At 39.5% G+C, this 13,880-nt stretch overlaps 1 protein-coding gene across 1 annotated transcript; it reads right to left on the reverse strand.

Moving 5' to 3' along the window:
* Positions 1 to 1,101: 1,101 nt before the first annotated feature.
* On the reverse strand, positions 1,102 to 9,435 carry LOC139678156 (uncharacterized). The gene is made up of 6 exons (XM_071568773.1): positions 9,127 to 9,435; positions 5,281 to 5,350; positions 5,080 to 5,184; positions 4,056 to 4,400; positions 2,835 to 2,942; positions 1,102 to 2,194 (listed from the first exon to the last, which is right to left on the reverse strand). Exons 1-6 carry the CDS (start codon positions 9,433 to 9,435, stop codon positions 2,181 to 2,183), a joined length of 951 nt encoding a protein of 316 aa, XP_071424874.1. The 3' UTR covers positions 1,102 to 2,180.
* Positions 9,436 to 13,880: the final 4,445 nt, after the last annotated feature.

Raw genomic sequence — 13,880 nt, forward strand, 5'->3', positions numbered from 1 at the left:
CAAATCGTGGCCAAGATAGAAAATTACTATGACTAAAGCCAACTCTTCTGTGACCCTATAAACAGTGGTCCTAAGCAAGACCATTTGAGCTCCTCTGGACCACAGCAGGCTGTGACCAGCATGTCTCTCTAAGTGGAACACTCAGAGCCCATGAACTGCCAAGTTTGCTATAGTTGGAGGATCATCAACAAACACCAACAACTGAGTCTGGGCTGATATCCCCCATTCCTCAAGGCTCAATCTTTGTGGTTGATTTTAGTTTTAGGTTGATTGATTTTACAATTTAGTATGATTTTATTCTGTGTGCCTTAACCACTTAGTAAGTAGTAAAGTGAGCCTTGCCAATGAATTTTGTCATGCTTTCACTTTAATATTAAGCCTGCTTTTGCTGATTCCTTTGCTGGTAATTCTTTGAGCAACCTAAACCACTCATTTTATGACAGAAAATTCACATTTTTTTATTACTGAAGGGCACTTACCTCACAGAATGCCTGGTCCTGACGTGTCCTCTGTAACTGTATGTACAGTTGTCCTTAATAGACAGAATGTACATGTATTTTGAGCTGAAGTTTCACTAGGTGTGTTCAAGTCCCTTGTTACCATGGATGTACACTGATGTTCCCTCCCTCAATGTAAAATGTACCTCTGGTGTCTTATTACTTACAGACGTGCTGCAAACATCTTGTATTTAGGATTTCACAGCAATTGCAAAGCAAGGTATTTGGAAACAGCTCCATGCTTATACATAGAATACTGAACTACAAAGAGTTAAAAATCTCTTTGAGCTCGAGAGAAGTGCCTCTTTAAAATTCCTGCTTCACATTCTAGTGTCTTGCAACAACAAAAATTCTCCTTAGTCTCTCCTCAGCTATTCCTTAGAGTTGCCAGGAGGTGGAAACATAGCTACACCAACCTAGAGGAGAAGCCTCCTGTTGATGTGCAATTGTACAGCACGCTGCCTGCTGAAGAATAGTGCTAAAAATATCTGCAGTCTGAATTGGATCCCAAAACACAGGATCATAGAATGCTCTTCCTGAGCCCCTCCAAGTCTCCCTTCCCTCAACCAGCAAGAAATCTTAACTGCTTTTTACAGATGCCCTTTAAGCCGCTGCTTCTGTCAGATGTTACACACACATTTATTTCAATAAGAATCCAAAGTCAGGTTGCCTTTGATGGAAAAGCTCACACAGCAGCAGCCATTGCAGCCCTTCAGAACTGATAAACAAGCAGATACCTGGCAAAGTGATGAGGAGATAAATCTTCACTTGATCCATTTGTTTAAAAGTTATGTGTCTGCTTTGACATTCAAAAACATTACACACATGTCCAAGTATGAAAAACATGGCAGAGACCAGAAATGCTCATCAGACAAGCTTTAGTCACTGCTGGAACAGATACAGATGTAACAATCTTCCCTTTGTCATTTGGTACCAAAATTTAAGTCCTGAGAAAGAAGTCCTTTCAAAAAAGGCAAATTTACATAACTATTTGGAGAAGAGAAGAAGGGCACAGCACTGTTAAAAGGTTGCAGACAAAATAACCTTCGAAAACATTCCAGAGTTAAACATCACAACTGATTTTGGTTTCTGTTTTCAGAACAGTGAGTTTGACAGTGACTCCATTTCTGCTCCCCCTCCTTAAGCTCATACCAATGAGAATATATCCATCTTTCTCAGAGCAAACTGAAGAGCACAGAGGATGGACTAGAAAAATGTCAAGAGATATTTCAGAGGAGAGAACACAGGAAATCCTTCTTTGCATAGAGAGCTGTAGAAGAATGGGAAACCTCTGTGCTTGGGAGGCAGGCTCCAGAAAGCACAGCTGGAAAGAAACCATTTCTTCATTTCAAAATGCATGATGCTGAGAAATCTTCTGCCTCAATGATGGCAAAACCTGGAAGAACTGACCATAATGTCAGAAAATTTCAATTCTAGGACTAGAAAAGTCACAAAGAAATTAGTCTTCTAACCTCGGAGGCAGTTGGGGTTAACTGGTAAAATGAATAAGCCAAACAAACCAGTACCAGGAAGTCCAGAAAAAAGTCCCCCAAAACTTTGAAGTGTGTCACGAAATACCATGTGAATCCCAGACAAATCATGTGCAGTAACTTGAAGTTGTTCTCACAGAATCTCAGGAATATTAGCTTGTTTAACCAAAGCAGCTCAGACTTCTCAATAACTTCACAGTATGAGTCCTTGGGTAGAAAAAAAAGACAAACACATAGAGAAGAAAAAAAATTTACTTGTGTTCAGGAGCAAAACATACCAACCCAAATTAATAAAGAAGAAGCTTGTTCAAAAAATAAGTAACGCAAGATGACATTTCAGAGTTTCTATTGTGAGGTCATCTGGCCAAGAAGGAAGATTTTCACACATCTAAATCAACTGACAGCTCAGAGACTCAGCATTTAATTTGCAAGATACCTTGTGTCAAATTAGCACACAACTCAACATTCCCTAAAGACCATACAGGAGGCACCTGAAGTCCATAAAAACAATGGTTCTGAGCTCATTCAGCGCACTCTGTTTTGGCACAGCCAAGAATGGGACACTGAGCCAGGTGACTTCCATGGATGTTGGCAGGAATCCAGCTCAGCTGCACCGTCTGCAGAATTGCTCAAGACCATTGACCAGTGCAAGTCAGTTGGGATCACTTCACCTTCCTGCCTGGGGAGTTTTAGCCTGTTAACCCCTATGGAATTATTACAGTGGGAAAGGCGTTTCATTAAATAATAAGGATCATGCCAGAAAGCCACCAAGCAACCTGTAATTCTATAAGTTCAATCATAAAACCTATTTTCAGGGAAAAAAAAAAAAACCACTATATATTCTTACCTTTGACATACATAATTATCCACGATATCATAAACACAGCCCACATCCTCTCCAGCCTGGAATCTACCCTTAGAGCTTTGTTCACTTCCAGGTCAACTTCTGTCCTCTCTGTGGAGTAAACAATGTTCACACCTGATATAACAATGACCAACATGCAAATAAAAGTCTACAGAACTGCATCTTTCCTTCCCCAAAAATTGCTGCCCAAAAGGTGAGGTTTTTATTTTATTTCATCAGTCAAAATATTTCAGAGAAGAAGGCGGCGAAAGATGAATATAATCCCTACATTTTAACAAATACGAGGGAACAGCTTGGAAGGAATATGAATTTGTTTCACAGCCCAACCCAGATCAGAACCAACATACAAAGCTCTAGGAGCTCACCACCTTGGCTAATAGATATTCCCTTCTGCTGGAGGTATGGAGCTGAAGTCTCTTGGCACAAGTAGAGGACACCACACTCTGTGATCAGTTAAGACCCATACAGAAATGATTGCACAGGAGCACTGCCACTGTATGTTTCAGCCTTCCCACTCTTTCTGCACAACACTTTTTCTCTTCTCAGCAATGAAGCAAGAGAATAAAATTCAGCTCAGTAAGAACAAATAATTCACAGCAGTGGCTGCCACATCTCATGTCCCATTTCCTCTAAGCACCAAGCCTCCTTGAGGTCTATGTGCACTAGAGTGAATTCAAAAGACAATAAGGCCAGACTGTTTGCACACAGAAGTCTCCATTTAAGGAAATGCATAGATCTCCATTTTAGAGAAAATATCTTTGCTGACTGTGAATGCTATAAACTCAGAACAGGGTGGAGAGGGTGAACAGGGGCAGACCTGCACCTATCCTGAGACTAACATACATTTTCCCACATCACTTTTTCCGCACTAATCCTTTCAGCTCTGGTAACGGTGCTCAGAGTAGAAATCCTGTGGGAAACTGTTTCCATTAGCTCAGGGAAATCCACAGTCAATCTAATACAAATCCCCAACATTTTTCACATGTCAGTCTTACATTTAGCATGCATAGATAAAGAGACAGAGGAGTATGAAACTTACTCCACATGACACAGTTTGGCAGCAATCAATTTCAGTTTCATGCCCCTGGAGCAGAGGATACTCCTTGTGAACACCGTTTTTATCAGGCAGAAACGTCACTTGAGACACAATCATGTCATCTCCCAACTCCCCCTTAAACAAGCTCCTGGACACACAGAGCTTACCTGTTACATTCACCCTAATGAAGTGGCCCACAGCAGTTAGGACAGTGTTCTTTATGCTGGCCCTGCACTGATAGCGGCCACTGTCTGACTGGTTGACATTCTGAATTTGCAGAAGCAGTGAGGACATGACTTTTGCCATGGGGTCTGAGTTCTGTGAGAGGCGGAAGCTTTCCATCTCCTTCCCAAAGCCAGTCTCATTGTGCTTGTTTGTTCTTTTATACCAGTGAGCCTCGATTTGTGACGCTTCATTCTGTTGATGACTGATGTGGCAGATCAAATTCAGGGTCCTTCCTTCTTCCAGGTATTTCTCAGTAGATGGATAACTGATTTCCAGCATGCTGTGTTCTGTGGTGGGAGAGAGCAGACATTAACTGCACTGACATTTGTGACAGGCCAACTCCTCCTCCCCCTCAATACTTCTCTACTTCTTTATGTACTTTGAAAGCAGGGGCTATCTTATGCTTCAGATGTGCAAAGAGCACCCAGGATAACAGGTACCACAATGAAAACAATACTTATTCCCTTGCTTGAAAGGAAGAAAAATCTGTTTCCTCTTGTGGATCTTGCAGCAAAGGTATTATGCAAATGGAATATTCTCTATAATCCTTGCTAATTTCATAAAAATAGAAGACGAGAAGACATCCTGTCTTCAAAACAAAAGAGAAAGTGAAAGCATCAAGGGAGAGGGATATTTGAGTGGGCTGGGTTTTTTACCTCTTCAACTTGAAGGTTTGTGCTTTCATCAAATATTGAACTGTTCCATGGACAGAAAATCTGACAATACTGTTTGGCCCAATATACTGCTTCTTTGAGATCAGGTTTCACCTGCCAGCTCCCTATTCAAAAATCACCATAGAGAAAAGACTAAAATGCATCATGCAGAGCCTGGCTCAGTGAAAGCTTATTGCAATAGATGTCCTTTATTTCCAATAATGCAGGCAACATCTTCTGACCACATCAAGGAACTCCTAAACTGGACTGAAAAATGCCAAGAATGCTTTTCCATGCCAGGGCTCCTTCTTACCTGATACCAGCATTGCCAGAGCTGCCATTTGGAACATCAGGATGGGGCTGCTGCCTCCAGCACTCACAAGGAACCCTGTGATCAGACTCATCTTCTGCACTAAAACTGGAAAGAGAATAAAAAAAGGTAGAGGCTGTTATCTGTGAGTTCGTGTCATGAAACAGAGGAGAGACAGTATCACTACCCTGCCCTGGCACTTACAGAGCACTGAAACACGCACAGACCTTCCCCTGAAACGATGAGCTTGTAAATGACACAATAACCCACTGCACTTAAACAAGACAGAGACAGGAAAACACCAAAAACCCAAAAACTCCAAACTAACCAAACAAATAACAAATGAGCAAGACAACAAATGTCACAAACCAGAACACCCACATTCGCATACTGTGAGTAAACTCAAGTTGCAGCAACAGCTTACTGAGGCTCAGAGGGCACCAGCTAACAGAGCTGAAGGTTAGGACTTGGAGCACAATCCCTCAATTACTGCTGCAGTCTACAGTGAATTGAATTGTCAAAAAATTCCTAAAAGCTAGCAAAATTCCTTCATAATTGTTTCTCCTCCTCAAGAGGGCACCTGTATCAAATTATTTGGCTAACATGGGCAAGAGCCTGACTCCCAGCAAACTAGTGTTAGTCTAGTCTCAGGACACTAAAATGAACGTACAACAGGGTACTGACATCTCTTCTTCAATGACGAAAAAAATCAATTCTTCTTCCTTTGTTAATTTGTACTCTAAGAATTCTGATGAGAGCAGGAAAAAATTCTGAAAGGAAAAAAATGCTTACCATAACATCCTCCAATTTCAGACTAGCGTTAAGAGGCAGGAGAGCTTCTTTCTTTACTTCAAAATATAGATTTTCCTTTTTCCTAGAAAAACAAAGCTGTCTTTTAGGAATGTCTCTAAGTGCCAGACCAGCAAGTGGATCTTGGCATGCTGCTGGGAAGGAGAAAAGCAAGAGTGGTTTGCTTGGCCTCTATTTTCCAAATGGGTACGTCCCTTAAGAGATTCTGAGATTCAATAGGTAACTAAAAATCAAAAGAAACTTTGCATTTGTCTCCTTGGGGATTGATTTTTTTTTTCCCATCCTCTCAATTTAGCCATGGCAGGACTTCTGATTTTTTCACATTGCCCAGTGCTTGTAACCTGTATGCTTGTGCCCTGTGTACTCATGTGAGCTAAATCAGTTCTTTTGGGTATGCTCTGACCTTCTTGTTGCCAGGGGAGGGCAGTGAAATGGTGAGACTGAAAATGACAACCAAGCATTTATCTGCACTTTTCCATATTTCATAGAAATTCCTGTGTAGGCTGTACTTGCAAGAATCGGATGTATGGTTGGTTTCAGTGTTATTTTAACTACAATATATATTCTTCACTTATCTTTCATCTCTTTATTGGTGTTCTAAAAGAGTCCCCATACACTTTCTCATGTGAAACTTTCAGTTATGGTTCAGGCACCCAAAACCAGGAGAATTCACTGGCTTTTACTATGGCAGTATTAGTGTAGCTAACTTTCCTCTCCTGATGACCCAGTAATTTTCAGACACTTCAAAGACTCAGAAGAGGTTTCATTTTCACAGTGCAGACAACAAGTAAGAGTTTAGTGGCTCTTTTGACAGCTTCGGAGGTGCACAGAGCACAGTGGTTCCTGTAAGGGGAATAATGGGAGCTGCCAGTTCACAGTCTCTGCAGCTCGTTGAAGCAATCAAAATCCTTACTATTAGCAAACAGCAGTTCACTGTCCCAGCCACATTTACTGAAAATGTGCACACTCTGGGTGAGAAAAGACATTTGTTTCCAGAGCTGATTGCAAACTTCATGAGGAAGGCACTGCATCTGTGACAGGTGCTGGCTTGAGAGCTCAGGCACGTGTACAGCCATTCACAAAGGATGCACAATTCAGAGAGCAAAGAAATACTTTTTTCCCCTTCGCCTTCCACTTTCTTGTATCTCATGCCAATCCCAAAGCAATCACTTCTCCTGCAGAGAAAGCAACATGTTCTTCGAAGTCCACTGAGCTTTGGGTCTGTCAGTGGAGTGTAATCCTTGTCACTCAGCCTTCACAGCGAAGCCTCTGGATACATATTCAGGAGCAAACAAGATTGGATGTTTCTCTGAGGTTTATTCCTCAGAAATAGGGCAGTGAACAGCCTTTTTATTGCATGTACATTCTCAACAGGCACTGGAGATAAGTGACACAGGAAAACATTGAGAGTGCAGTGGAGCACCCCCAGCAAATTCACTGTGTTACTTAAAATAGGGTTTAAAAGAGGAAAAAATCCCCTATTTCAACCATATAAAAGGAAAAACAAAACCAAAAGCAAGAAGCAAAGTCCGTCTTGCTGAGTAAATCTATATAAGTGTCCATTTCTTTTAAGGCAACTGAGACCTCCTCAGATGGCTCAGCTTTAGTAAATCCATCAGATTCAATAGAGCAGTTAACAAATTTTCATTAAAAGATTGCAAGGCAATCAGGTCTAGAAAAAAGACAGATCACAAGATCACACAGGGTGTTCTTCAGTGTTCTGTGTCCTACAAATTTCCTGCTTAAAGAATCTACCTACCTCATGAAAGAAAAAAAAAAAGGATGTCTTTAGTTCTTGTATATGTTTATATTAAATCAAAAGATTTAAAAGCTGATAAAACGTAGCTATTGAAATCCTGATATTTTTATCCTACTTTGTTTAACACAAAAAAAAAGGCATCATGATAAAAATACATACCCAACACAAAACCTGTGTCCTGAGATTGTTTTGGACTGTCACCATCCCACATATATATATATATATATATATATATATATATATATATATATATATATATTCATAATAAAGAAAGAAAAATTACAAATAAGGCAAATTCCAGGATTTGCCTTAGTGGAATGCAAATCATATTCAATAGCAAGAGAGAAAGTTTAGTTTCACCTAAATCATGTTACAAATGGAAAGCATTACAATCATAGGGGAAAAAACATGTACAGAAGATAAACAAGTAAGAGCAAGCAGTTACCAGCAACTGATCTATAACTGGATAACACCAGTTATATTCTGTGTTTGCAATAGAGATTCCAAAAATGTGTTCCAGAGGAACTACCGAGTCTTCCCAGAACCAAATCCTGACAGTTCCAGCTCTCAGCTCTGCAAATGGAAAGTTGTCCTCTCTTATATCAAGAATAAAAAACCAAATATGGAAAAAGTAAAAACCAACCTGAAACCCCAAAAGTCCTCTACTGAATTAGAACATAATGCTTTTTTCCATAGTGATCATGGTTTTTATTTTGTTTCATTAACCATTTTATTGCTTGAAGCAATTTAGAACTAATTTTGAAGAAAGAAAAAAAAACACAAAGAGCTTGCAAATTTTGTACCTCAAGATATATGGATTCTGCAACTGTAAAAAGTCTGGATACCAATCAGTGAAAAGGTGCATCTGTTTTTAAAAATCAATATAACAAAATTAATAATGCCAATCAAATAACACAAAAGCAAGCAAAGCTTGAGAAATCAACACTCCACTGTTATCTGAGATAATTAAATGTAGAACTTCACAGTATTGCAGTGAATCAACAGACTAACATAGTCAAGTGATCAAACCCCTTAAACTAACAGACTAGATTACTGCCACTCACTAAGTTAACCCTAGGAGAATTTAGGACAGAGGCAATATCCTTCAAATTCTATTTCCTTACTTAATAAAAATGCATTTTAAGTGTCTACTAGCTACTTTTCCCTTACACCTTACTATCACTAAACATAAATATGTAGGGTTCATATTCTATCATTCTCTTCTTCAAAGGACACAGTGGGCTTTAAAGAAGGTATGATACTTAAATTACGCAGCAGCAGCTTAAAATACAACCATTCACCTGAGAGGGTCTGACTCAGTGAGAAATTGTGGTTTAAGTTTAGGAAATCATTAAAGAATTCTGTTGGGAATCTCTCATGTGCACAGACAAGTGGAAAACAAGAGGTAACAGTGTAACTCCCCCCTGCAAAGGCAAAACAGAGAAACAAAAACCCCCAAGAGAATAGGATAAATTGCTTACTGCTTCACTTCTTGGGATCTTCCCAGTGGTAAAGATCCCAGCCACTGTGGAATTGCTGCCACACACATGAGTTCCATTCAGGTTTATGTTGGCTTCCCCAGTCACACAGATCTTTAATTCCTTCTTCTGCTGCATGACCTGTTCAAGGAAACAACTTAAAGTGACTTCAGCTATGTCTGTGGGTAACAAGATTTTTCTTTTCCCTTTGCTGGTCTTTACTTCTTGAGAAGGCACATCCTGCTCATTCCAGCTCTGGATCCATTTCAGCATTTCAGGGTCATTTAATTTCTCAGGTCCAGATACAGTCATGTCAGGATGATCAGGGTGATTTTAAAGACAGTCAATAAGCTAAGATTTAGGTGAATATTATCTGGAAAGTTTGTGTCATCTTCCAGTTAAATCAGGGGTACAAGTTCTGTTGTAACCGAAACAAGTTTTACTCTTACAACCAAACCTTATTTCTAGGTATGCATTTTATGGAGACTTATCCTGTCTTTAATACTTAAAAATGGTTTCCTGGTAGGATCTGTTGCCAGTTTGGAGGGAAATTTAAATATAAGCCCATACAAACTCTACTGTTTTTTACACTATATGAAAATAATTTAATTTTAAAGTCTTTTTTTTTCTCATATTAATCTTAGGTTCAAATGAGGTCTAGATTTATATCCCTTTCAAAGCATATAATACTGTTTTCAATAGTTACACAGGAAAAGGGCTGCATTCTGCATTTCTCCAGTGCCAAACATAACAGTAGCCATTTCCTTTTTGTGATAACAGATAACAAGACTTCCAAAGCCACAAAGTGAGAAGAACTAATAAAGACCAGGCATTATCCACCCTATGTTTCTATTAAAAGTTCTATAAGTATCACACAAGCCTCATCAGAGCAGAACACAATAGTTTCCCCAACACAAAAGCAAATATACAGGGACCGAGCAGATGGAGACTTCTGCAGGAAGTTTGTATTTCTCTTTGCCTTCAAGGCTACATTGAGACTTTCCATTGTGTTCACTGATCTCACGTGGAAAGGTAAATGAACAATATTCCAATTTAAACCTCTCTTGTAGCTAGAGTGGCTGCACCTAAATAAGAAGTCTGGAGCAAATTTTGGCCCTAACTAGCTGAGGATAATGCACCTTTACTCCTCCAAACACCACTTCAGCCTCCTCTTAGGGGAACAAAATTTCAGAACAGTGTATTGCTGACAAAGTGAGATTAAAAACTCAATAATACGTAATTTACATTAATTAAAAACTATATATAATATATAATTTCAATTCAGAAATCAGAGACATTTCCTGGATGGATTACAGACTTAGGGGTAAGACAAGATGGGACAGGCAGCAGGAAGAGGAAAGGAAGATGGGAAGAGAGAGAGCTTCATGTTGCTGCTGCCAAAGCCTTAGGCCTGGATACTTCCTGTCTCATGGAGCTGTACTTTTTTGAGGAAAGGTATAGTCTTTCTCTGGTGATTGTATAAGCATGTTTTCATCATACTCCTTGAGGGAAATAGTGAAGTAGACATAGCAGTTATTATTTATACATTTCAAAAGCTTAAAAGAAAAGGAATACAGTCTGCTGTCAAATTCAGAAATCTATCTCCAGAGGGCAAGAAATGCACATACAACCAAGATGTAAGTAACTTACTCTGTTCTTTCATAGATCAAGAATAAAAAACACTTTATAAGGGCACATACCCCAGTAGAAAGAAAGCTCCATAGGCTGGATGGGAAAAGACAGATGTGTAGATTTTTGAAGTTATTTTTTATGTCTCGGCATCAGCATCCAGGTGAGTCCTTGGCATTCTGTCAAGGTCTAAACTACAAGAGTGTCCAAAGAGTACTGAATGACAGAGCAATTGAAAGCCAGAACTGAAGAAATACACAACCAGAAAACACCCAACAGGATGAGCTGGAATGAAAAGTCTTCCCACATGTTACCAGTGCCAGAGGGAAGACAAGAATTCCAAAGGCACTGCCATTGGAGAAGCATTAATCAAACCACATCAGCTCAGTTATCCAGCCAGTCCTGTGGAGAGCCTGATTGCTGTGCATGCATGTGAATATATACACGTGGATACAGCCATACACTATGAACAAACACATAAGTCTATCAAAAAGCCTTCTTAGTTCACATAATTCCTCATTTTTAAGACCTTGGAATTCTTGCTTCAACATAAATTTCCAGGGTTTTAACATCAATTTCAGCCCAATGTGACAGCAAAACAAGCCGCACAGACCAACTCAAAGCTAACTCAGTAAAAAATTCTGCACCTAAAAGCCCAAATTCATGATCAATATGGAATATCTGTTGAGTAGCTGAAGAAGAAAGCATTGTTTATATTCTCCAGTAAAAAAGTCATTGGGGAAGACAATTCAGTATTTAAAGCACAAAAAGCAAAGCCTGAGGCAAAAGGACTGCCACTATAATTCCTTACTGAGAGGTCCAGGGGACAGAATAACTTTTTTTGCCACAAACACGGGGACAGCAAATGATTTCTTTTCCTCCCCCATTTTTCAGGAAGACCTAAGCCCTAAATGCTAGAAGAGAATTATTCTCCCCTTCCTCTGCAAGCCTGCAAACCACCAGGGTTGCCATGCCATCCCAGTTTGCTTCCCTGTAAATTTTTTCTCCCCTCTCTCTTTACCATGTCAGGAACATGTGGTCACCAGAAGAGAAAGAATTAATTACCACTTGGCTTTGTGCAGGATGACTGATGAATATTCATTTGGTACCTCAAATGGACTTTGCCTCATGATTAAGGAGGACTTCAGTGAACCAAATATTCCTATCAAATCACATGGTGCTTTATATAACACTTGCCAAGCTAGAGTGGAAAAACTATCACTTGCAAAAGAAGGGGGAAAGGGAAAGGGGCTGTGCTGATTTTGAACAACTTAAAACAGTCCAAGGCTTTGACTCACAATCCCTGTCAGACTTGACTGTGGAAGGAAAGGCTTAACTGAAGAGGCTGCTGCCCCCTTGGATGGGCCAGAAAAGGATGGCACTGCCAAGAGAGTAGTGAGTTTGTGGTCAGCAAGTATACAGTAAGCAATTTAGTTAAACAAGCACTATTTAGAAATCCTCATTAACATCAATTTTGAAGGATTTCAGTGCTCCCAGGCAGGAAAGTTAGTTGCCATCATAAAGAAGGAACATTTTTACACGAAAATAGCCACATAAGCCTTTTGTCAATAGAACAATGCTGGCAGTGTTACAGATTATTTGAGGACAACTTTCTTTTCAGAACCAAATATATTAACTATATTTATTCACTTTTAGGGATGGACTCCTTGTACGACTGTGTTAATAACAAAAGGCACCTTTTAGTTGACTGAAGTTTGTATCTTTAAGCTTGGTTTGAAAACATTAAAGATGCACTTCACCACTCTGTCATTAACAGCTGTTTTCTACTCCTTTCAGTGGAATGGCCATGCAAGCAGTTTCTTCATCATTTCTTAATACTCTTGGTGAGTAATAACTTTAAAAAACCACACTAATTTAAAAAAAAAACCCAAACAAACAGAAATTATCCATAGGCCATCTGTATTTTTCCACTGCATTTTTAAGGAAAAAAAACATGAATGAAGACATGAAGCTGTTTAAACTTTTCAGATGTAAATAAGAAGTTACATAAGAGGCATCATCTTGGCAGCACTGGGCACACACCCTTCTCATGTCTCTGTTCAGAACAGGGCTGGGAACTAACCTGAGCCAGATACTTCCTGATAAAGAGTGAGAATTTGGTAAATAGCACTTACTGAAACTATGCCCTGGCATAATACCAGCTGTGCCAGGAGTGGTTCAGTGGTTTGCTCTGAGAGAAGGAAGCTGGGACTTGCCAAAACCTGTGAATTTACTGAATTCAGAGTTCCTGGCAAGTACCAAAGTTAAAAACACAGGTGCTTCCCTCCATTAACCCAACACGCTCGGGAAACCACGTGAACACTTACAGCTACTAGAAAAAGCTTATTTCTGACCGTTTTTGTTATCACAGGGGAGTTCCACAGAAATGTTTCTAACCAAAAGTCAAGAAAGCTTTGTAAAAAACATTACAGAAAATATTTCATAAATGTTAACCCACAGGAGAATGCAATGACAGCAGGAATAAAAGTCTATATATTAACACAACCAGGCTATAGATGAAAAGGGATACACTTTGGAGAAACCAGATCCCTTGAAGTCTGCTCCCTATGCTAAGAGAATTTAGTCACCATGGCCAACACCTGCAGTATAATACTGGGAAATGGGAGGGCTTTTTCAGGTTTTATTACTTTTCACCAATTGTTAAAAGGTAAAATGTCTTTTTTTTTCCTTAGTTAAGTTCCTCGTTGTTGTAGCTGTATGATTATGTTTGAGAACACTCTTCCAAAAGGCTCAAGAACCAGAAGAGGAAATATTACAAACTGCTTTTATTCTGATAGATTTTCAAATAATTTTCATTCTACTGGTGGAAGGATAGGAGAATCTTTTAACTTTTGGCCTTAAGTGCATTAGTACACCTTCTGTAGAATTTACATCTCACCCCCACAGATGCAAAGATCAGCCCTAAGACATGCAGAGTCTTGAGCACACATGTAAAATACATCCTCCTTGCACCCAGTCATCATCATCCTATTCAGCCTCTTGTCACAGCCCCAGGACAAGCCACCAGCCCCAACTCAAAGAACCTTCCCCTCAAAATTTGTGTTTGCTAATGTTTCATAATTCTCACACCAGAAGTTTAAGTAGTCTGTTAACTGCTAGACCTTTCT

This window comes from Pithys albifrons, chromosome 1, assembly GCF_047495875.1.
Source record: "Pithys albifrons albifrons isolate INPA30051 chromosome 1, PitAlb_v1, whole genome shotgun sequence".
NCBI lineage: Eukaryota > Metazoa > Chordata > Aves > Passeriformes > Thamnophilidae > Pithys > Pithys albifrons.

Bases quoted from the DNA above. Each gene is read 5' to 3' on its own strand.
- LOC139678156 (XM_071568773.1), bottom strand. From the start codon at position 9,435: ATGACTGTATCTGGACCTGAGAAATTAAATGACCCTGAAATGCTGAAA. The intron at 5,351-9,126 runs GTAAGCAATTTA...GTCTTGTTTAAG, and splicing joins AGATCCCAAGAAGTGAAGCA to TGCAGTGGGTTATTGTGTCA. The intron at 2,943-4,055 runs GTAAGCTCTGTG...TTTACTCCACAG, and splicing joins CATTAGGGTGAATGTAACAG to AGAGGACAGAAGTTGACCTG.